Below are 26,322 nucleotides of genomic sequence, written 5' to 3'. Positions count from 1 at the left end.
ATTCATGTACAGCAGCTGTGAAAACCAACTGGAATGCAATAAATACAACTTATTATTAGGAGATAGTAAACTAGAAGTAATACACTGAGAAAAATACCATCTGGTAGCAATGTCATAAGGAATCCACAATCATTTTTATAGCAACCATGTCATATAAGTAAATCATTTAAAGCAAACAAGTGTCTTTAAAGCTGAATTCCAGGCACAAAAATGTTCATTAAAAATATTCCTCAGTGGCCAAAAATTAAAGAAATCCACTTTGTGTGCATCAAACGCATTTGCTAATTCAGATATTACATAAATACATAAGTAGCGGTGACATCCTCACTGTGCTGCACATAGCCTGTGCAGAGAGCAGAGGGACCCAGCAGACCCTGCAAAAAACTATAGGAGGGGGTGGAGACAAGACCAGTCAGGGGGCGGAGACAAGGAGAGGGATCAGCAGTGACTGGTCTTTATTACAGGAAGTTCCTGCACAAAGGATTACTGCACAGATCTGGAATAAATACAAAAAGCACTGCAAGATACACATGCCTCTTGTATTTAGACAATATTTGCTTATCCCAGATTTCAGCGTTAAAGAAAATACTTACCTTTCATGCTTCCTGCACCGACAAACTCCACTTCCTTCATGAGAAATGATCCCCTGCAGTCCAATGGGAAACCAGCATTTCTGGGAGTGTCAATTTCCTGTGGCCCCTGCCACTGTTTTTACCTGATGCCCTCGGGTGGAACCAGAGAGAGCTGTGGCTTTAAAGCTGAACTCCAAAGTTGCCTACAGTTCTGTACAGTTGCACAGGCTCCTCTCTTGTATTGAAAATGCTTGGTCTGATTTCACTGTACACTGTGGACTTCATACAGTGTGCAGTTGAAACCGCAGAAAGTCAGCTCATCTCTTTTCCTGGCTGAAGGACATGCATCATCATCTATGACTTTTCCCCTCAGCCTTATTATCCCTTTCATTCATTGGACTTCAGTTCTTTCAAACATAGAGAGTTAGCATCACTAACTAAAAACTAAGGAGCTCTGCATTCAAATCCTCTGCCTAGGAATGTGTACTCCTCCATACTGACATCCAAAGACCCCCCACTCCCGTCAATCCCTCCCACCAGTCATTATCTGCCTGCATTGCATAGAGAGGCACAAAGACCCAGTGATGATATCACTGGGTCTAAAAGGTATGCATATGAACCTTGTCCATTTACTGTAATAAAATGTATTTAAAGTTGTTTCTTTTTAAGGGCCTGTTCACACTATATCGTTTAGGTAACGTGCATTGGTGCAACGCAGGTAATATTTGTTACCACAAGTGCCTTAACATATGTCAATACACGGCCACAGACGCATACAATGGTGTAAAATTACCCTAACTGGTCTACTTATAGTATATCTATATGTATACATATTGCAAAGAAAATGCCTAAAAAAGCAGACCACCCACCAAATAATGTTTTGTGGCTAAGTGGTTAGCACTTCCGCCTGGCAACACTGGGTCATCGGATCGAATCTCAACCACTGCACTACCTGCCTTGAATTTGCATGTTTTCCCCGAGCCTGCGTGGGTTTCCTCAGGGTACTCCGGTTTCCTCCCACACTCCAAAGACATTTTGGTAGGTTAACTGGCTCCTGTCCAAATTGTCCCTGGTATGTGTGTGTATGAATGTGGGTAGGGACCTTAGATTGTAAGCTCCTTGAGGGCAGGGACTGATGTGAATGTACAATATATATGTGATGCGCTGAGGAAACTGACAGCGATATATAGGTAGCTGTAATAAATAAAGACATTTCAGACTTTGAGAGACACATCAAAAGCTGACAGTGAACTATTCCACTCTGACTCTGACTTAGTTCACAGGTTACTTGAGCAATTGTCACAAAGTATACTATGATGTATAGTATTGTATGGTGTAGCGCCACTTGCATTCTGCAACATCTAATATCCAAGAACACTTCTAACCATTGGAATCCATCCAAGACGCTCCTTGATGTCTTTGAATTTTTGAGTACTCATCCCAGCAAACAAAGAGTGCAACCTCTGTTGCTTATTACCTTCCCAGGAATCTACACGGAGACAGTTGTTCTCCATATGCTCTTTACAGATTGCTCACCGTTTACCTCCACTCCCCTGTACAAATGGTAGGCGTCTGTGATAAGTGATATTTTTAAAGTAAACTTTTGAAAATGACCTACTAAGAGCTATTATCACTCTTATTAGCTCAACAAGGATTCCTTCTTTGCATCATAACAGATGGAGATTGTTCTGGGGGGAATTCAACTTTAAAAAAAAAATATGCATAATAATGAAGTAGTGAATGTGGCATTCACTAAATATTCACTGCAGGGGAACCTACCTGGTTTGTGTGTTTTAAATTACAGGGAAGGACTAATCACATTCAGGATTAATGTCACATTCATTATCTTATAACTATGCCCCATGGTGGTTTTTTGTTTTTTTGTGAAAAATCTGTTTATTGATTTTCAGAACATCAAATACAAAACAACATACATTGGTTATGACGGGTATCAGATGTGGCCCTTACAAGAAACATATCATTTGGCAATCGGTTACATGTAACATAACAGGAATCATGGGTCACCATGATGAGCGCAACAGGTTGGCTCCTGGGGTAGTAGGACAGTATGGGACTAGAATGTACACATCAGGATTGAATATTACACTTACACCTGTGTATGGCTATCAACTGACAAGGAGTATCTTGGGTACCGGGTTAAATCTAGTGCGTTTCTGAAGCCGTGGAGGGGTCCTCCAACCATTTGGACCAGACCTTGTCGTATTTTTTAGGGCATCCACTATTGGCATAACAGTCCTTGTATAGGGGCAAGCTGTTGTTAACCAGTTGTTTCAACAGAGAAATAGGGGGGGGGGGGGGGATTTACGCCAACTAAGGGCTATGGCTTTCCCATGGTGGTTTTATTAAACATATTTTGAGTATTTTTTGCAGTATTCATCTTTTTATTGCATTTTCACGTTTCTCCATGTTTACGCTTCTTTTTTGTTGTTATTTTATTAAATGAAGACCAGGGACGATTAGCTACTTCAATGATCCTGCCTAACTGCTGTTGAAAAAAAATATCAGCAACACAAAGAGACCATTGTTTTCAACAGAACAATGTTTCATTGCTTTATTGTCTATAAAGGGGTAGGCACTGCAGTTTTTTTTTTCATGCAAGAAAAAAAACTGTCAGCTCCGGTCAGAAACGCTGAACCAACCATGCAAAGTTAGTCCAGTGATCTCCCCCATTGAGCTGCTGTGTTCTGACAGAGGGACTCCCCCTATCAGAACACTCTGATCAGCGCTCTCTGCCATTGGCTGAGAGCGCTGATCTGGAGTCAGTCGGCTGCTGGTTTTCCAGCCTGCACATCCAACAGAAGCCAGCCGAATGGCCAGCTTCTGTCAGACAGACTGACATACACACGGGCAGAATGTCAGACGTTTTTTTTTTTTAACTGACAAATGTCTCCTGACATTCTTAACTCATAGGTGCTGATTTAGTAAAGGAAAATAAGCTATCCACTTTACAAGGGAACTTTGCCTTCGCTTAGTGAATGTGGTGAAAATTTGCTTTGCAAAGAATACCCAAACATGTGGAGGGATAAAAAAAACCTGTATTTTTGTTTTTACACAATGATGAAAGTCAGTACAGCTTCACCTCATTTACTAAGCTAAGGGAAAATAAATGAACAGCCTATTTACCTTTAGTAAATCAGTCCCCTAAACATGCACTGAGAGAAGAAATAAAGCAGTACCATAAATTAGCATCAAGAGCAGGACTGCTTGTTTTTTATTTATTTTTTTTTTTTAGAAAATTGATAGACATTGATATAATTACTTACATAAAGTTGATTTTTTTTTTTACATATAAAGAATTATACAGTATGTTCCCTTTAAAGTCTCAAAGAACATTTTGCTACACTCATAAAGCCATGGTTTTCCTATAAAAACACACAGGAACTTTGCCCTTTCTATTGTCTGACAAATGATATGACTAATGCATAGGAATTGTGTTCAGTCTACACAAAATGCATTTCAGCTGTTATGTGTAACCACTTTAAAGGAGCACTCTATCTAAACCTTAACCTCCCTGGCGGTATGATTATGTCAGATTTTTGAATCTCAAAGCGGTACTGTACATTGTTTTGTATAGAAATTTGGCGTTTTATATTGTAGGCTTGTAATTCTTTGGAATAACTCACTTAAATCTGTCCAAACAAGCGTCTAGTAGGTATGATAAAGTTTGAAACGTGAAATCATAAATTATAATATAATAAATAACTATAAATAATTATAAAAAATAATAATATAATAATAATAATAATAATAATAATAAAATGAATTTCCCCACGATTCACTATCGCTCAATTCTACAAGTGTTCTAATTTACTATCGCTGTTTTCTAGCTGGTCTAAAACCACTTTTGACGTAAAGGGACACTTTTTGGTTGCTATGGACAATCTCAAGTTTCCAGGCAGAAAGAACAGTATATATAATATAAAACTGCATGCAGGGCATTGGACAAAGCACTAGGGAGGTGAAATGATTTCATACAGTAATGTAATCTGTAAGATTACAGTGTACTGTATGTGTTACGTTTTTTGAACTTTTTGAATTTGCCACCGTGTTCTGCTCCCGTGCATCGCAACGTTGCAGGGAACGGAGCCCGGAACACAGTACATCAGGCAGAGGACACAGCCAGCAGACACAGCGGGGGGCACATTGCAGGATCCTGGTGACAAGGTAAGTAACCTGGACCAGGATTCTGCAATGCGATTCTGAGTGTGGCTCAGGGTTACTACTAATGGTACTGAAATTTAACCCCAAGCCACACTCGGGAATACCACCAGGGAGGTTAAAGTGTTACTAAATCCAGAACCCTGCATTCACTATATCTGGTCTTCCACAGTACACAGAACATGGAAATGCAATTATTTTAGTAAATATAAACTGCTAAATACCTTTTCCCATCAGGAGTTAGAGCAGTCTTGTGACTTCTATCAGTGTCCAGCAAAGCACTGGTTAAAGCTTGTAGGATGAGTTTTAATTCTACTCCGGCTGTTCTTTGAGACTGCAGAACCCGGACCCTCTGTCTGGACAGTTCTGATTGGCCCTGTGCTGATCACATGCCCAAGAAAAAAACAACTCTGTAGCAATACGCTCCAAACTGAGCACGTGCAGCCTGCCCTCTGGCTCTGTACTATCAGGAAATGATTAGGGGAAGATGGAAGAAGGGGAGTATCAGAGAAGACGAGACCAAACATTCTTTTTACACAATGCACAGGGATAACCCCTTGAGTTCCACAGTGAGTATAACAAGCATGCTTTACTGCATATACACAATGATTATACTGTTGTGGGTTTAATAACACTTTAATGTTCACTGCAGGGTGGGATTCTGTGGGGGAAAGTGACCGCCACTTAAGTCTGTTTGGCCTTTTGATTATGTACATAAAGTTGCAAACTGACCTATCTTTTAGAGATACTGTAGATTCCCTACACCTCCCTGTAAATGTCTATAAGTAGAAATGTTTTCATCTAGCCAGGATGTTTGTGCAGCGAATGTCCCACCGCTGCTGACAGTTGCTTACACTCCATTCTCAGCACTGATTAATGCAGAACATTACAATCAACAACCCACTCTGAAAATACTTTCACTCATTCCAGTGGGAAATGTTGTATATGACAGACACTACTGACTTTTCAGCATTTCCTAGAATTGTTTTTAATGGATTTATACAGGGAATCTAAAATGTTTCCAACACTAACTCAACATCTGCATCAAGCACTGCACCTCTCACCTGTCAATAGGGCCTGATGGGCAAGGGAAACAATTTGACGAGGAGAATGCGATTATTGTCTAAGGCAGGAATCATTAGTTGGTGGACTACAGCCCAGACCCAGAGAAAGTGTCAGTTCTATGTGGGCTGCCAGCCCCTAGGTCCTTCCCCCTCCTCTGTAGTGATTGGTTGTTAGGACTGCCGGTGTCCTAACAACCAATAACATTCTGTGCATGCCCCACCCCCTGCATCAAAGTGGGATGAAGGTGGAACTTCCTCCATCCAGACCTGCAGCCTGCTCCGCTTTCTTGTGTGGCGCTAGAAAGTATGGAGGCACTTGGATGGGTGCAACTGATGGAAGAGGAGAATTTGATGGGGACACCTGATATAAAGGGGCACACAGATGGCGACACCTGATATAAGATGGCACTCTAATGGGGACACCATTTGTAGGGGACACACTGAAAATTGAAAATAAATATTACTGAAATGCTATGGAAATTTTACATTGCTTACTTTTCATAGACATTAAATGATTACATTTATACTAGGATCTGAGTCATAGCAAAAACATGAGATTCGGACCTCTGCTGAATGACAATTTTACTGACTGGACCTCCTTCAATTTTAACTCGATACCCCTGTTGTCTAAGACAATCATAAAAGCGGTGAGTGCACTGGACTTGTATAGGTACAGCTGTACCCCCTCTTCACAGGCCAGCCTCTGATAAAGCTTCTTAGACAGCTCTACTATTCATCTAAAAAGCCCCAGAGACGTTCTTGCATACAGCAAAGGCCTGGGCAGTGGACAGGGAAGCCACACTGTATCTGAGGTCTGTGGGTAGTGGGAAGTAGGGGAAGTCCAAGTTGTATGCTACACGAACAGCTGTATTGTAAAAGGCAGTTACAGGCAACAATTTGATGAGTTACTAATGCTATCCAGTCAACATGCCAACTGTGCTAAAGTCAGAAAGTTTACTCAGTGCATTTAAAGTGTTACTAAACCCAGGACCCTGCATTCATTATATCTGGTCTCCCACAGTACACAGAACATGTAAATGAAATTATTTTAGTAAATTTAAACTGCTAAATACCTTTCATCATCAGCAGAATATAGCAGTCTTATGACGTCTATCAGTGTCTGGGTAAAGCTTGTAGGAGGAGTTTTCATTCTCCATTGACTGTCTGTGAGGCTGCAGGACCCCTGGCCCTCTGCCTGGACAGTGCTAATTGGCCGTGTGTTGATCACATGCACTCTCCCAAGAAAAAAAATACACACCAAATTGAGCATGTGCAGACCGACTCCAAAAGCTCTGTCTTATCAGGAGATGGATTGGGGACAGTGGAAAAAGGGGAGGATCAGAGTAGACAGGATCAAACAGCCTTTTTACACAATGTGGAGGATTAATCCCTTCGGTTCCACAGTGAGTATAACAAACATGTTTTATTGCATATACACACTGATTTTATTGTTGTGGGTTTAAATAAACAAGCTGAAGTTAGAAGCGGATTGGCTACTATGCACCAGATTTTGTCCTCTCCAGTTTTAAATCAACTTCATTTTGTTCTGTTGAATAAAGTACCTTAAAAGTTTATAAATATATAAAGAAAAAAAGGGTACCTTCGTCCTGTCAATTTAGAAAAAAATATGTTGTATTGAGGCCATAATGGACTATGGTGGTATCATACAGACACTTAGGATACAATAGGTAGATAAAAAAGTTGAATTTTATTTAATTTACAACAATATGTTAAAACACATACATCGTTTATTTATAAAAGCTCTGTAAGTTCTCAAGTGTAACTTAAAAGACAGAGATTACCAGTTCACCCAGTAACAACTGTATAGTTAAAATATACAGTTGTTACTGGGTGAACTGGTATTCTCTGTCTGAGATGTTTGAACAACACCCGAGATGTTTGAATTTACAGAGCTTTTATAAATAAACTATGTATGTGTTTTAACATGTTGTTGTAAATGAAATAAAATACAACTGTTTATCTATCTATTGTATCCCAAGCGTCTGTATGGTACCACCAAAGTTCATTGTGGCCTCAATACAAAATATTTTTCTCTTCATTTTGTTCTGAATAGATGTGTAGAAAAACTAGATGCAGTTAATGCTTATCTGAAAGTAATCTTATTTAGCATTATATATACACTTGTGAGTGCAATAGCTTTGTTTTTACTTGCATTTTCAATAAATTAACTTATTACACAATATGGCTACTGGGCGCCATTCTCCCCATCAACAAGTACAGATACAGCCTGTTTATCTGATACAAGTTTTTGTCACTTTCCAAAACTCTTTAGTATTGCATTTTTACATCAGATTTTCTATGTGTGGGAAGCAGCAAGGAGGCTGCCCCAGCATGATTATAAGGTACTTTCCAGTATCACCAACTACAGACATAAGTTATTTGGATAGAAAGGTTTAATATGGCAAGATCTGAATTAAAAAAAAAAAGTTGTGCTTTCTGCATGCATCTCAAGCTTGAATTCCTTCAGTTCCTTTAAAAAAGTTCTTTAACCACTTCAGCCCCAGGAAGCATTTACCCCCTTCCTGACCAGAGTACTTTTTGCGACTCAGCACTGCGTCGCTTTAACTGACAATTGCGCGGTCGTGCGACGTTGTACCTAAACAAAATTGACGTCCTTTTTTCCCACAAATAGAGCTTTTCATTTGGTGGTATTTGATCGCTTCTGCGGTTTTTATTTTTTGCGCTATAAACAAAAAAAGAGCGACAATTTTGAATAAAAACGCATTATTTTTTACTTTTTACTATAATAAATATCCCCCAAAAATATATAAACATGTTTTTTTTCCTCAGTTTAGGCCGATATGTATTCTTCTACATATTTTTGGTTAAAAAAAAAATTGCAATAAGCGTTTATTGATTGGTTTGCGCAAAAAGTTATAGTGTCTACAAAATAGGGGATAGATTTGTAGCATTTTTATTATTATTATTTTTTTTTACTAGTAATGGCGGCGATCTGCAATTTTTATCGTGACTGTGACATTATGGCGGACACATCGGACAATTTTGACACATTTTTGGGACCATTGGCATTAATACAGCGATCAATGCTATAAAATTGCATTGATTACTGTAAAAATGTCACTGGCAGTGAAGGGGTTAACACCAGGGGGCGATCGAGGGGTTAACTGTGTTCCCTGGGAGGTGATTCTAACTGAAGGGGGAGGGGAGTGACTGGAGGTAGTGACGGATCGTGGTTCCTAGCTAATAGGAACACACGATCTGTCGCTCCTGTCAGAACAGAACAGGGAAGTGTGTGTTTGCACACACTCGTCCCTGTTCTGTCTCTCCTGCTCACGATCGCTTGTGGCCAGCGGTCATCGCAACTGTCGGCCACGAGCACCGGCACCCCTGCTGTACAGCGTGCGCGCCTGCTATCCCGACCCCACAAGCTGGCTCGCACAGGGGAGCCAACCTGCCGCAGTATAACTGTGGCGGTTGGTCGGGAAGCGGTTAAAAAAAAAAACTTTTAAAAAGTTTTTTTTTCCCCAGGGGACCAAGTACATAGAGTATATCACTTGGTTCTGTTCTGATTATCACTCTCATGCTGACTGTGGCTCCACCTCATTCTGAAGCCCAAATTATGGGTGTTCGAGAGTGTGTGTGTTAAGGGAGGGGGGAGGTCCGCTAGAGCCAGCACAGACCCCTGCTCCTTCTCTAAATGAATGATCTTTAACTAATATGAATGAACAAGCAGCCATGCTTGTTCACTGATAATGGTAAAATATCACTCAGCTCTGTGTATTCTATCTGCCAGTACCTTGTATGTATACATCAGCCACAAACAGATCATACAGAGCCACAGATTGGAGTGACAAGCAGCGTTGATCGTACATTCATAAAAAAAAAAGATCACACAGCACTGTGGGGCTGTGTGATCTATCTGCCAGCTGCCAACATACACAGCCCCAACCAATGGATCACACAGTGCAGCAGTGCTATGTGATTGTTCAGTTTTATGAATGATCGGAGATGTTGGGCCAGTGCTCTGTATGACACAGCCTGGAAGTACTGATCGACCATTCATAAAAGTGAAAGATCAATTAGTGCCACAGAGATGTGTGGTGTATCGGCTGTGCAGTGTATGTTTAGATGTGTCGCAGGCTGTGCGATTTCTGTGAATGGCAGCCCTGCACTGCAGAACGACCACTGCTGCCAGAGTCCAGAGGTGCCACTCATAAAACAATCTCCTTTCTAGCACACATCGGGGGTGGGGACTGTCCTACCACACTCCTTTGCAACCAAGGAATAGATTTGTATGGGACCAAGTTCTTTATGCACTTGGTCCCATTGAGAATAAATAAATTATATTTTAGTAATAAGACATCTTTAAGGGAGATGCAAAGCTAAAATGTTTACCACTTCTCATCAACTCCATATTTTTTTGAGCCTAAGGAACACTGTGTTTTTGTATATTCAGCAACAGTGACAGGCTAAAACAACCTGACATATTTATTCCATATGTAGCTGCATACCATTTCTACTCATTTCGCAACCAGTCATATGCTATACTCACAAAGAAATATCTTGGAACGTCTGCTGCTAGCCTCTCAGTCTTCAGCTCCCACGTCACAGGCCGTGGGGAGTTTAGGATGAACACCAGAGGTTTATGATGAACTGAGATTGCTGGGATTGGGGTCAGATGCAATGTGACCTGTAAACAAACATAATGAAACAAGATTAGGACATGTATTTTCCAACCCTCTGAAGAACTTCATACACTGGTACAGCTGGTCTGACATCAATAACAGATATTATGAAAGCACTGTATGTACCATGCAGCAATTAGTAAAGTTATCCCACAGACATAAGATTATTGTTGTCTAATCCAGTCAGTTATAGTCAGATTGGGAAATAATTGCATGAGATTAAGGAAGGAAATATTGAGATGAAAGCAGAGCCAAGGGTGACTACTCCATGAGTAAACACAACTGGCTGTGCACACTACATGTACACAACTATCCACACTGAGTTTACATACCATTGTCGCGATCAGACTAAAATCAATACAAATAGTTATCCCACATCTATCACTATCTTAAAGTGTATATAAGGGCAAAACCTTTTTTCCTCATTTTGGATGAGATGGTGACCCCTTATAACCTCACATGTGCACTGTGCTCTCCACTGAGCTGATGAGTTGACGGGAGAACGTGGCAGCTGCTGAAGTCATCTGGAGTGACAAGAGATAGCACACTGCACATGTGCAGAGCTCAGCAGGACATCCCTCAATCATGTACCACTAGGGGGCACTTATCCTAAAGGCTGGTCCATCCTAGAGAGTAGAACAGGATGGAGAAGCTTTGGGGCAGGCTTCACTTTGTGCCCAAATGGCCTAAAGGTATGGGAAGAGCATTAATACCTTTTTTTTTCATATCAGATTAGTTTATTATTATGGAATGTTGTTTATGGTCTTTATAGAGCATTTTTGTTTTGAACAGTGAACAGTGAACCCTTTAAGCATTTTTTGATTTATTGTCTGAGATACCCAAAGCTACCAATATTGTTTCCCTGATACTGAAGTCAGGTTACAGCTCATTTGTCTTATGATAATCTCTTTTATCTTTACATGAGACTTTCTTTTGAGGGCAAAAATCCCTACCTCCCATTTTCACAGGTTTAAATTGCTGTCTACATCCATGTTAAAATAGTTTATTTGCTCTCTTTGTCCTGATGAACATTGCCACTGGGACTGAAAGCAAAGGAAATTCTGAGTTGCCATCAGGTTAGGGACAGACAGGAAATCTTCTAATGGGAACGCTGGTTCCTGTAAAAACTGGAACTTTTTTGGACGGTTTTATTGGTTTAGATGGTTTTATTTCATCCACTCCCAAGTTACTCCACCATGTTCCTTTTCAAGTGATTCTTTATTATGGAAAACTGTTTTATACCTCAATATATCATCTCTAAGTTGCTATGATTGTTTGCATGAATATCTGGTTAATAATATGTGATTGATATGCTTGTTTACCATGCATGTACTCATTTTGCTATGTCATGTTTTTTTTTAATGTATTGAATAAAACATTTCTTCTTACATTGACTCATCTTTTAGCCATGCTAGACCTAACTCATTTAAAGTCCCAAACCCCTTTATTTTTGCATATAGATTTAGGGATGGAGATGTGTGATCTCACACACCTCATTTAAAGTCCAAAACCCCTGTTTTTGTTTTGTAAAAACTGGGAAGGGTTTTGCTGCACTTTGGAGAGATTTGTTCTCACTTCCTGTTGTATCTGCAGGACAGGAAGTGAAGGAAGATCTCTCTAATGAGACACAGGGCAATCTCTTGTCATTTTTTTCTACTGCTTTAACCACTTCAGCCCAAGATTTGGCTGCTCAATGACCATTGAGCGATACGGCACTGCGTTGTTTTAACTGACAATTGCGCGGTCGTGCAACGCTGTACCCAAACAAAATTGACGTCCTTTTTTTTTCTCACAAATAGAGCTTTCTTTTGGTGGTAATTGATCATCATTTATTGTTTGCGCTATAAACAAAAAAAGAGCGACAATTTTGAAAAAAAGGCAATTTTTGTACTTTTTGTACTTATAATAATTTTTTTTTTTTTAAAAAGCTACTTTTTATCTCAGTTTAGGCCCATATGTATTCTTCTACATATTTTGGTAATAAAACAATAAGCAATAAGCGTATATTGATTGGTTTGCGCAAAAGTTATAGTGTCTACAAAATAGGGGATAGATTTATGGAATTTTTATTATTATTATTTTTTTTTTACTTGTAATGGTGGCGATCTGCGAATTTTATTGTGACTGCGACATTATGGTGGACACATCGGACACTTTTGACACATTTTTTGGGACGACTGACAATTATACAGCGATCAGTGCTATAAAAATGCACTGATTACTGTATAAATGTCACTGGCAGGGAAGGGGTTAACACTAGGGGGTGATCAAGGGGTTAACTGTGTTCCCTAACTGTGTGTTCTAACTGTAGGGGGAGGTCAATGACTAGAGGGGATGACAGATCGTGGTTCCTAGCTATTAGGAATTCACGATCTGTCACTCCTCACTGAACATAACAGGGATGTGTGTGTGTTTACACACACACATCCCTGTTTTGCCTCTTGTGCCTGCGACCGCCCGTGGCCGGCGGTCATCGCGACCATCGGCCACGGGCATCGGCACCCCCGCCGATGTGAGAACCACAGCTGAGGAGGTAGCTGCGTCCAGCAGATATTCTCGATTCAGGGTAGATCACTTGCATGAGCGATTACATGCGAGCTGCTGTGATTAGCTGTGAGAGTCGGCATCCTCCCATTTCAATGGGGCTGCCTACCGCAGATAATCGTTGGGAACCTACCCATGGTTATTGCATGTTATCGCTGTTGGGCCTATTCACAAGTGTGATTGTTGTCGAAATAGGAAAGGTCTGCAACAACATTCTCCGGAACACCCCAGCACAGTTTGTCATTTAGGCACGCATGTAAAATTTAAATTATACAGTCAGTGAAGTCTTAGGTGGTCCTGTTGAGTTGGCATCAGCAACAGGAGCACTTATGTTACACAAGTCTATATCTACCTAGGATTATACCTACTACATTTCAGAAAAATTGTTTAACATTTTGATAATTAACATTATAGCAATAATTCTATATATTTGTACATATTTAATATATTTTATATATGAATTTATTTATTATTATTATACAGGATTTATATAGTGCCAACAGTTTGCGCAGCGCTTCACAAAATGAAGGCAGACATTACAGTTACATAACAATTTGGTACAAGAGGAATCAGAGGGTCTTGCTCATTTGAGCTTACAATCTAAAAAGGGAGGGTCAATTGATACAAAAGGTAATAGCTGTGGGGGATGAGCTGATGGAGGAAGTAAAACAGTGTTAGTTAGAAGCAAATATACTGTATATGTTGATCAATCAATGGTCTCTTTAAACTTGCAGTTTTTGTTGTGGATTTAACTGGCTACAGTGACGTGAAAATTACAATGAACAATTTAGCCTAATATTCGTATCTGGAAGTGTCTGATCTGGTAATTAGTAAGTATTAAACCAGTGTTCTGTCATGCCCTGAATTGTACCTCATTAAGAACATAACTGGTAAGCTGTGAAGCTTTTCAAACATCAGTTTCAATGCATCAAATTCCTTCATTTCAACAAAACTTCATGCTTTAGTAGCAGAGGGTTATAATGTCATGTATGGTGAATGAGGCTATTGTGCAAAGATCCAGAGTGTCAAGCCTGACATACAAGCTTCCGTCCATCGCACACATACACATTTACAACTGTACTTTCTGCAAACCATGAAAGCCAACCACAAGACCCTCAATGGAGTACACAAGACTCTACACATTTCTTCACAGCACACATTTACGACATCAAATAACTTATTTCAGTTAAATTGCTGAATTGTCAGCTCTGAACACATCATGAACCACAGATGGCATGTTTTAAACATTTACAAAAGGTATTTAATTTTCACCAGTAAAGCTTTTAAGGAAAAGTAGACAATGTACAGATTGCCCATAATGAATGTAAAAAAAGATGAATGGAAATATGCATAGCATAAAGAGCACTGTTTCTGTAAGTACAGTTCAACCTACAGATTTATCATCTTCAAGGGATGTTAAATCAAATTGCTTGCTATCAGAAACGCTTATCATTTCTTGTGCAGTGAAATGCATTTTAAGGTGGTGAATCACAATCCCAGAACACATCTTAAAGTTTTTTTTTTTCAAGAGAGCAAAATGGGAATAGTGCTTATCACTCCTTCATGTAGCAACATAGGATGAGCTGAAATTTTGCATCCAGTGCCCCTGCAGGTGAACCTTGGTACTACAGACAGAACATTTAGACGCAGCAGCACTCTGGGGGTTATTTACGAAAAGGCAAATCCACTTTGCACTACAAGTGCACTGCAAGTGCAGTCGCTGTAGATCTGAGGGGGACACACAAGAAAAATAAATAACAGCATTTTTGCTTGTACATGATTGGATGATAAAATCAGCAGAGCTTCCCCCAATTTCAGAGTATCCCCTCAGATCTACAGCAATCTACAGCGACTGCACTTTCAAGTGCACTTGTAGTGCAGAGTGGATCTCCCTTTAGTTAATCAACCACTCTATGTGTTCTCCTATAAAAGAAACATCAGGAAAACGGCCAATCAAAAGTAAATAACATCAGGACGATCCTGCTTAAGATGGGGCTGCAAAGGGCTCATTCTGTGATACTACAAATGCATCATCATGATCAATTTTTCATTTGAAAACCAACTTAAAGTGTATCTAAACACAAACACTTAAAGCCCAACTCCGGGCTGCAAAACTCACCTCCTCTTCTCTCCTGCAATAATTCCTTTCCTCCACTAGTAATCCTCAGTCTTCTGGGTTAAATAATGCTCATCATTATTAACCACTTAAGGACAAAGCCTCGTTTTGAGATTTGGTGTTTACAAGTTAAAATCTGATTTTTTTTGCTAGAAAATTACTTGTAACCCCCAAACATTATATACACACACATATATATATATATATATATATATATATATATATATATATATATATATATATTTTTTTTTTTTTTTTTTCTAACACCCTAGAGAATAAAATGGGGTTGTTGCAATACTTTATGTCACACTGTATTTGCGCAGCGGTCTTACAAGCATACTTTTTTTGGAAAAAATACACTTTTTTGACTTAAAAATAAGACAACAGTAAAGTTAGCACAATTATTTTTTATATCGCGAAAGATAATGTTACGCCGAGGAAATTGATACCCAACATGTCACGCTTCAAAATTGCGCCCGCTCATGGAATAGCGTCAAACTTTTACCCTAAAAAATCTCCATAGGCGACGTTCAATCGGGCTATAATTATTGCTCTCACTCTAACGATCATGGCGATACCTCACATGTGTGGTTTGAAAACTGTTTTCATATGTGGGCGCTACTCACGTATGCGTTCACTTCTGCGTGCAATCTCGGCGGGACAGGGAGCTTTTAAAAAAAAAAAATTACTTTTTTTTGATGCTGTCCTTTAAAAAAAAAAAAAAAATTGGGGTCACTTTTATTCCTATTACAAGGAATGTAAACCATCCCTGTAAAAGAAAAAAAAGCATGACAGGACTTGTTAAATATGAGATCTGGGGTCAAAGAGACCTCAGATCTCATATTTACACTAAAATGCAATTAAAAAAAAAAAAAATCTCTCCTTTAAGAGTATTGGACGGAAGTGACATTTGACGTCGCTTCCGTCAGTCAATGCTATGGAGCCAAGCGGGGGCCATCTTCCCCTCGCTCGGCAGCCAGCCACGCAGGAGAGAGGACCCGATCGTCTCCGCCGCTAACGGCGGCTCCACTAAGCGGTGGAGACCACCGGAGCGCAGCAGGAGGGGGGGCCCTCTCCCGCCCTCCATAAAAGTGATATTACGGCGAATCCACAGCTGTGACCACTTTTATCTGGAAGTGGACCATGGGCTAAAGAAGAGGATACCAGGGTTATGGCAGCTATCTGTAAAGGGTGGGCCAACTCAATAGTGAACCCTATGGACTAAGACTAGGATGCCATTAAAAGTTCATGCACGTGTAAATTCAGGTGTCCCAATACATTTGGTAATATAGTGCATCTCTAATGTCAAAAGGGTTAAGACAGTTGCAGTGTTTTTTGCTCCAACATGAGATAGTACACTTTGTGGATGACTGGATATCTCCATAGAAACCAGACTTGGAAAAATAATCAAAGAGTGCCTGCCCCATTACTCTGGTAAAGTAATTTGTAAGATGAGAAAAGGTCTGTTGCACAATTCCTTAAAAAATATAATAATCTAAACAAACATCACTACCGTTGCAGCCTTTATTTTGCAAGTGCACAGCTTATACTGGAAGTTGTGTATTAAAAGTTTAGTTTGGTGCCATGGATCTTCTAGGTTACTTCTGAACACCGAGAGAGGATGAAAACATGTTTAGACATCTCTTAGAAGTGAGTATATTGAAGTCAAAGAACTTAAAGTGTATGTAAACCTGTAAAATAAACTTCTCTTATTTGATCCCTTTTGGTCTGTGTAATATATACCATTCTGAGTATTTTATTATATCTGTTAAAAAAATAAATAAATAAAAAATTAAATAGAAAAAAAAAAAAGGTTGATCTTGTAAGGAATTCGGAGTTGCCCTGTGCCCTTGCCCTAAAAAAGCGCTCCAATCTGTTATTTTGGACTGCAGAGCAATAAGCCTTTATGTTGAAAAGTGAGTCCAAAGGCTCTGTACTATCAGGAGATGGATTGGGGACAGTGGAAGGAGGAGAGGATCAGAGAAGACAGGATCAAACAGTGTTTTTTACACAATGGAGAGGTTTAACCCCTTAGGTTCCACATGGAGTATAACAAGCATGCTTTATTGCACATACAGACTGATTTTACTCAGGGCTTTTTTTCTCAGATAATAGGTGCAGGAACTCAACCATGCCCGCCACACATACCTGCCAAATGGCATCAAATAGTGCATACAACCCCTCCCTCCACTGCTCTCATCTTCTCCCCCCTCCTTGAAAGCTCCACCATCTGTTATATTTTTTACCTTTGTTGCAATATTAAGCTGAAGCACCTATCCGGCTGTAGTACCTCCCAGCATACTATACTATACTACAGTCACTTGCAAGGGAGATCATGCAGTAGGAGCATCAACAACTGGTCGCCAGGGAAAAAATGGAGACCACAGAGGGTGCAGCCTACCAGGCACCCTCTCCTGCCCATGACTGCATTGAACCCTGGGCACCTGTTCTGTATCTCCTTGTCCCTGTCCGGCACTCAGTGGGATCTGCACAGGAGATCTGACCTGTGGGAGTTACTGGGAGATAAGCTATCACTTGTAAACGCAGAAGCTGGACTTCAGTGTTACCAAGTGATAGTGGTGAGCAGAGAGCAGAAGACCTGAGCCAGAGGTGGTGGAACTGAGTTCCCCCTAGTTCCTGCTGAAAAAAAGCCCTGATTTTACTGTTGTGGGTTTAGTAACACTTTAAATCAACATTATTTGGATACTCATCGCATAAGGAAAACTGGGACCATACCATATGCATCAATCTTCTAGATAAGTTCCTGAATCACTATCGCACAGGGGAGCGAGCACTTGTGCACACATGCGAGCACTGGAAACAACAGCATGTTCGCGCTTTATCCCTGATCTTACTTACATTTTTTAGTAAATCAGCCTCCCAGATTTTATCAGTGATGTTCCTATTTAATACTATGGAGGACCAGCTGTGTTTGCTCCCTCTCACTCACCAAGCCACTGTAAGGCTGGCCATACATGGTCGAATTTTGAAAGAATTTTCATTTGAAAATCAGAAAATTTGTGCGTTTTGTGATCCGATGGTGCCACCGTTGATTTCAAAATTCGACCAACCAAGCCTTCAATTTCACCTCATGTTGCTACAGAAAAGAATTTTCGTGCCTGGGAATCTTCTTTTCTTTCCGGGAATTTCCTTTTCTTGCACATGCGCGTTTCTTTTTCGATTACATTTCTCGCATCAATCTATCATTCTCCCATTATTGATTAGAAAATCGTTAGAAAAATTTCCAACATGTCCGATTACTCAAATTCGATTGGCTGTTGCTGCAGCCCACTAATGATGCAAAATACGAACGAAAATTCTTAGATAAGGTTTTCGAAAGAAAATTCTTTCGAAATTCGACCCATGTATGGCCTGCCTAAGGGACCATTCTGACTGCATCAATTAATTAATGAGTCTAGAATTTATTTTCTGTATAGGATTTGAGAAGAAATAATTTTTGACTGTATAAACAGACAAGTGAAAGTGGAGGTTTTATTTACCATTGTGGTGTTACAGCAATCAGTAGACTTTGCCTGTGAGTCAAAAGAATGGTGCTGTTTGAAAGGATAGCCAGACATAACTACATATTAAAGCAGTATAAAATACGAGAGCACTACATAGAATAGGGCAGCTGTCCTCCACACTTCTAGGAAATCTCAGAAAAATCTCTCTATAGGGAATGTAAGAAACTTACAGCAGACATGAAATGTTGCTGAAAGAAATGTTATTCTTCAAGGACCACCATATAAACTTGACACTGACACACAAATCAAGTCCCGGCAGCCTTGTCCATTAAAACTGGAGTAAAAGGATAAATGGAGAAGTCACCTATAGCAACCCATCTAGCATCGGTGGGATGGAGTCAAATCATTTTTTTTTTAAGTTTTAAAACTTTTAGACATGTACTAAAGAATTTCTTACCTTGTGTTATTTTTTGTAAGCCCCACTACTACAAACCCTTAGTTTGTAAAAGTAAATAAATGAAAAAAATTACAATGTGACCAGCATAAATGGTCGCCAGACCATTTATTTCTAGCAACAATTTTCCCATAAGATTATATGGTAACTTAACCACTTCAGCCCCGGAGGATTTTAACCCCCTTCCTGACCAGAGCACTTTTTGCGATTCGGCACTGCGTCCCTTTAACTGAGAATTGCGCGGTCGAGCGATGTTGTACCCAAACAAAATTGATGTCCTTTTTTTCCCCACAAATAGAGCTTTCTTTTGGTGGTATTTGATCGCCTCTGCGGTTTTTATTTTTTTGCGCTATAAACAAAAAAAGAGCGACAATTTTGAAAAAAAAAAACGCAATATTTTTTACTTTTTGCTATAATAAATATCCCCCCAAAAAATATTTAAAAAAAAAAAACATTTTTTTTCCTTAGTTTAGGCCGATATGTATTCTTCTACATATTCTTGGTAAAAAAAAAAAAAAATCGCAATAAGGGTATATTGATTGGTTTTTGCAAAATTTATAGCGTCTACAAAATAGGGGATAGTTTTATGGCATTTTTATTTATTTATTTTTTTATTTATTAGTAATCGCAATCTGCGATTTTTATCGGGACTGTGACTTTATGGCAGACACATCGGATTATTTTGACATTATTTTGGGACCATTGTCATTTATACATTATACATAATGCTATAAAAATGCATTAATTATTGTGTAAATGACACTGGCAGTGAAGGGGTTGACCACAAGGGGGCAGCGAAGGGGCTAAGTGTGTCCTAGGGAGTGATTCTAACTGTTAGGGGACTGGGCTTTAACACACAGGACAATGATCACTGCTCTTGATGACAGAGAGCTGTGATCAGTGTCCTGTCACTAGGCAGGATGGGGAAATGCTTTGTTTGCAAAAGCATCTCCCTGTTCTTCCTCTCCGTGACACATTTGCGAGCACCCGGCAGGCATCGAGTCCGCGGGACCCGCGGTCACGGAGACCGCGGCTGGCACGCGCCCACGACACCGCTTCTTAAAGGGGACGTACCTGTATGCCCTTTTGCCTACCAGTGCCATTCTGCCGACATACATCGGTGTGCGCTGGTCGGCAAGCGGTTAACATATTTTAGGCATGTAATTTGCCTGTACAAGCCTTGTGTGTAGACATCCAAAAGCCCTGAGACTGCTGCTGGGTGATGTAATTTTGCAGCAACCTCATCAAACACAAAGCTGTCACTCAAGTTACACACTATGCTATACTTTATTGCTCCTCTCCCAGCTGCTACATAAAAGGTATTATAGGGAGGTGAGAGTAGCAGCAAAAGAGCTGGGCCAGCACAGAGAGTAATTAGGAACTTCCTGAAGTGAAGAAGGCTATGAAGTGCAAGGAGGAAGGTTGTGCTAAGGAAATTTAGGCTTCATGTACACTACAGCGCCTAAACTTTAGTTTAGAAGCTTTTGGTGTTTTTTTTTGCCAAAGCTCCTGAATTCAACTCTATAAAAGCCTATGTGTCAATGTACACATAGGCTTTTAGGATCGTTTAGGAGCTGCTTCAGTTTGGGGAGCTTCAACCTCCTTCAACTTCCCTCTCCTGAACGTTCAGGTTAGGAACGTTTTGACTGGCTATGTGTGCATGAAACCTAATGCCGCGTACACACGAGCGGACTTTGCGGCAGACTTTGCCCGGCGGACTTTTCGACGGACTTTCTGAATGAACGGACTTGCCTACACACAATCAACCAAAGTCCATCGAATTCGTACATGATGACGTATGACCGGACTAAGATAAGGAAGTTCATAGTCAGTAGCCAATAGCTGCCCTAGCGTGGCTTTTTGTCCATCTAACTAGCATACAGACGAGCGGACTTTTCGACCGGACTCAAGTCCGTCGGATAGATTTGAAACATGTTTCAAATCTAAGTCCGTCCAACTTTTGAGAAAACAAAGTCTGCTGGAGCCCACACACGATCGTATTGTCCGACGAAATCCTGTCCGTCGGGCAAAGTCTGCCGTAAAGTCCGCTCGTATGTACGCAGCATAAGGCCTCATGTACACTGCTGCTGCTAAACGGACGTTTAAGAGCAGTTGGATATTTTTTTCAACTGCTCCTAAACTCTCCTCTATGTTATCTTATCAGTACATGTACACAGGGTCGTTTATAGACTTTTCTAGGCAGTTTGGCTTGCTATATCAGTGGATCTGTAGAGCACGATGTGCTCTCTAGAACTGGCACCTGGAGCAGTTTCCAGCACTGGGTCCAATGCATTCCTGTTCACAGGTTCAGGTGAGAATCAGTTCCGAATTTTTACAAATATGTGAACCCAGCCATAAGGGTCTCTTTAATGACTGCCGAAATAACCTTTTCAGTGAGGACAAACCTGACTAATTCATCTGCACTGAGAGACTACTCTGCTTCTAAGGGGTTGTTCACACCAAACTACATGCTAAAATGGGCCATTGTAGCATGCAGGCTGGTGTCCACGTGTAACAGTAATGAGGGGAGGTGGTGCCTTATATTCTTGCACTGCTTATCTTTTTTTTTAACTTTATTGAAATGCGCAAAGAAATTTGATTCACGTGAACCGCAAAGAAGCTGCAGTGCTGTGAGTTGTGCTCACAGGAGGTGAGCCTTGTGTCTCAACGGGCACGGGATCTGAATTTCTTTGTCACACATGCCTGACTTCTTAGCTATTGTGGCTACGATCCCTGGTATGCTTATTTACTGCAAGATATCATACTGGATGGGTTTGAAGGACAATCTTTGGCAGCACCTGTCAGAGGTAAGTATGTAAACTTTTCTTTGACAGGGGCCATTTTAAAAATTGTGAGCAACAGGTTCTCTTTGAGGATGACAAAATGCTTTATATTTTATTAAAGGTGATCTCTGAAAACACATGATTAAAGGCAGTGTTAAACTGGTGTAAGTAATCTTTCCATATTTACTGTTGTTTACATGTGGAGAGTTTATGAACTGCTTGGTGTTTTCCTTCTCTGACACCCCACTACCCTTGTTCGATAAGGTTCGTGATTAAAGAACTTCCTGCTTGTGTTTTGGTTTAGCAGGAAGGAATATTCACTCAGAATTGTTTGAGGTCTGAGAACCGATTGGGAATTCCTTTGTTTTGAAGGCTTTCAGGATGCTGGTTTATCTGATGATCGCTCTGTGTGTTTCCAGGCCAGAACTGACCTCTTGTTGGTTTGCTGATCACTAAGGATTTCAGTACTGTGCCCCTGTGCTTGCTTTCGGACTCCCAACAACCACAGTCTAGCCTATTACTGCTGGAAACCTCAGGGTTAAGGATCTGAGTATGTATTGACTCTATGCCAAGGTTTATTATTGGAGAGATTTTGCTGATTATGTTGCGGTGAACCTTTAAAATGTAAGAAATAATCTACTTTACCGTAACTAGCCATTTAGTTAAAAAAAAATTAAACTGCAATGCTAAAATGTAAAGGAACCTAAATAATGGTCGCTCCTAAATAACCACGGGATCTTCATAAACACTGAATTGCTTTTCTGCATGCACATTACACATTTAATTCACTCTATGCAGTGCAATTTGTGGTACTATAAATGAGTCCTGTCTGATGACTTACCTGTAGGAGTTAATCTTAAAGATGAGCTTCAGAAGTCACTTTGTTTGAGGTGCACTATGAACTTAATGGAATGTTTAATCTGCAATTTATGAATACAGAGTCCTGTTCTGAGTCTAAAGCCCCATGGTAAGGACAGCAAGATGATTATTCACAGACACAACTTGATGCCTGCTAACATCCACAGCACTGACTGACATTGGCAAGGGCCTACATTTACCTATATTTTAAAGTGAGCTTTATTGCATTTGTAGAAAAGGTTAGTGCTACAGTGGATATAGAAACACCTTTTTTAAACAGATCGTATCTCTGAAATGCACCAACACTGAGGACGTCTACAGTAGAAAAATGAGTGATAGACAGAACCAGCCAATAGGGTGGGGGGGGGTGGGGGGGGGGGGCAGTCTAACTGTTACTCTTCCTGGATCAGTCATCTCATTGTGTATATGCTACCTCTCAGTGCAGATCAGAAGAAGGCTCGACCATACAATGAAAAAAGCTAAAAGTTCAATAGTTCTAAAGTTGTCATCCACAAAAATCATACAAATTTTTTTTGGCAGTCATGTGATCTCCCTAGGGGTGCAAACATCTGTATTAATGGACTGTGGGAGACCAGCCTCAAGAACATTAGCTGGTGAATTATCTGACAGATAAAGTAGAGATGACTAAAGATAATCTGTTTTTTCCCTTTACTGCATCTCATAGAGAGTGAAAGGGACAAAATGTGTTGAATAAAGGATGTGCATGTTGGGTCAGGGGAGAGTTGTCTGAAGGTCTCATTTTTTTTTATTGTTCTCCCCTCTTTCTGACCAGCCTATATTGGAACGCTAGTCAAATGCTTTTCCCCTCTTTGGATAGAATGGTTAAGGAATAGAGCCTTAGTCAGTTTTTTTTTAATCACAGTCCATGTCCAAACTGGAGAAGTGTTGTACTGCATAGTTACATAGAAATAGCTGTCTTCCTTGAATTTGTGGTAGCTATGTGAAGAGTGTTACCTATTTCTGGAAATTAAAATGCAGATCTCGTCTTTAGAAATGAATTATATCAATATAAAACACATTTTCCCATGTTCAACTTTCCTCCACCTTCCTCCTCATGAAAAAAAAACTTAGAATTGAGTGTTTTAAAGTGTTATATTTCAGCTATCCTTGTGAAGAATTTCACAGGTCAATAATATACTCTGTATCCTTTGGTATGTAAGACAACATCCTTTGTCTAACCCTGCTACTGTATTGACATACACATTAATAGACCCACTTTCTACGAACAGTTTGACATTCAACAAATTTTAACTAGATTGTAATATTCCTGCTATTTTTCACTGTTAAACGCGTTAAAATTTTTATTTTTTTTAATGGATACAGAGCATAAAAATGTATACAAGACCAAAACCCTAACACTTTTTAGTTTTGAACAGAGGCTGGAGACGAGAAGAGGAAATCCCTACAAATTGAGGTAAATTCCCCTTTTAGACATCTGCCTTATGCCCTGTACACACGGTCGGAATTTCAGACCAAAAGCTCACATCGGACTTTTGCTGGCGGAATTTCCGATCGTGTGTACGGGGCATTAGAAAAAGTGAGTCCCCTTTTGAATATTTGCTAATTTTGTTCTGGTTTCCATTACTTTCTATTTGACAATGGTCATCAGGACAAATAAAGAGGATGAATCTATGTAGAGTAGATACAGAAAACAATACAGTCTTGACAAGGGTTTTAATCCTTCCCTACTCTATCCAAAATGAAAATGAATGGTTTTGGCTTTATATATATTGTAATGCTCACAAAGATAAACAGACTGTCTGCTCTACAAGATTTTGGTCAAACTAGATAAAAGGTTTGGAATCTTCTATTTATTTTCTATTTTAAAACAGGTTTTGGAGGACTTTAAACATTTGATTTGTAAATAAATATATATATATATATATATATATATATATATATATATATAGTAAGTGTACAGCGCATGTAAAGCAAAAATAACAACCATATATCTATAACTGTCAAGATAATCTAAGTACTTAATCTGCCTAGATTTTGAGAATGATTTTAGAGTATTTCAAGTCCTTTAATAATCCGTGCAAATCAAATCTGAATGCGTGACCTGGACAAAGATCTTTAGCTAAACAAGGAGGCAACATGGTATCCAGAAATTCAAGTGAACTGTGCAATCTCAAGAGCCTACTTCAGAATTATGATATTGTTCTTTAAAGAGCAGCTGTTCTAATAAGCCTCCAATCTTTGTGTGTGCGCCAGTACCTTTTAACTCTTAAAGCATTTTATACACAAACAAAATCTATAGGGCTCTGCCCAGTACATAAAAATGAGTCCTTATTCTCAAAGGAGCTTGCACCTTAATGGTCATACCACAATAATGCAAGAACAAAAACAATAGGGCCTGCTTGGCTAGAAGCCATAAAATAAAGCACAATGATTTTGAGATGTGGAAGGAAACAACCCCCGCACCTAGTGAAGGATAATGTATAGACTTCATTCAGAGTAATACATATCATAAATTCCCACATTATTTTGGGAGGCGGGGTCACATGTCTCCCCATACAAAGAAATACTAGGTAATCTTTGGGTATTGATGGTGGATGGGATGTTTGGGAATCAAAGAAAAGTAGGTACAGACTGCTTATAGACTATGGCAGTATAACTGCCATGATGGTGACCTGTAATATTTCAGCACGCAAACTAAAAGTTATATGCACAATTCTTAGGTGGGATCTTTTGCAAGCTTGTATATGTTTGACATGCATGGAATGGTCCAATGTATGTTACACCATATAATTGTTACACTACCGTATAATTTGTATTGTTTTATATTTTGATCTAGACTTAAATTTCATCCAACCTTCTGAAGAAGTGGGACTTGATTCCTGGAAATGCATACAGTCCAGGGCTAGTCCCACCCCCAGTTGATATACTACTCTACAATATTGAGTATATTGGATGTATATAAGTCAATAAGTGAGCCACGCCCCTGACGACATCAATTGTATGGCGAAACACATTGGGCGGTGCCTAATGTGACATCATCACGCACATCGGCCGCCGGCCAGAAGGAATGCTTTGTGGATGTTAGAATTGCTGCAGCTTATGAATATTTGATGCCGGTTTATTTTATAGCAATATAAATTATTTTAAGGATATACTGCACTATGAGTGTTTATATCTTGCATGTTCGTGATAAATGGGAATGAAGTCGGAGTGAAGCCGGACATATTAGCATGATTACATTATCCATTGCAAATATGTTTGGGGTTTATCCCAAAAGCTTTTTTGGATTTTCATTTGTTGAAGAGCCATCTGGTTCTGGTAAGCACCCAATCTCACTCCTATCACTGTTGGATTTCTGGGTGCCTCCTTTGGAGTTTTGAGACACCTCCTGCACTCTTGCAGACTTTATTTTGAGCACCGATTGTTACTGGGGAGAATGATCTTTGGTAACTTGTTTTTTTATATGTTTATATTGTATTGATTATTTTTTCACTTTTTTTGTGATAGCGATGCACATTGTTTATGAGTTTGTTGAAGGTTATGTATCTTTGAACCTGTGCTATCAGCTTTTTTGTTTGTTTTTTTCCCACTTAATTTTTGACACATTACTAATCCAAGCACGGAATTGCACACATTTAT

At 39.7% G+C, this 26,322-nt stretch overlaps 1 protein-coding gene across 6 annotated transcripts in view; it reads right to left on the bottom strand.

Moving 5' to 3' along the window:
• The window catches only part of TGFBR3 (transforming growth factor beta receptor 3), a 325,007-nt gene that overhangs the window by 143,999 nt on the left and 154,686 nt on the right, over positions 1 to 26,322 (bottom strand). For all 6 annotated transcript variants that reach the window (XM_073593154.1, XM_073593156.1, XM_073593155.1 and 3 more), the window contains exon 4: positions 10,350 to 10,487. In XM_073593154.1, coding sequence (XP_073449255.1) covers positions 10,350 to 10,487 — 138 coding nt within the window. The remainder of the gene's footprint in view (positions 1 to 10,349; positions 10,488 to 26,322) is intronic.

The sequence above is a fragment of the Aquarana catesbeiana genome, linkage group LG07 (genome assembly GCF_042186555.1).
Source record: "Aquarana catesbeiana isolate 2022-GZ linkage group LG07, ASM4218655v1, whole genome shotgun sequence".
Lineage (NCBI taxonomy): Eukaryota > Metazoa > Chordata > Amphibia > Anura > Ranidae > Aquarana > Aquarana catesbeiana.
This window is presented reverse-complemented; position numbering and strand designations above follow the sequence as displayed.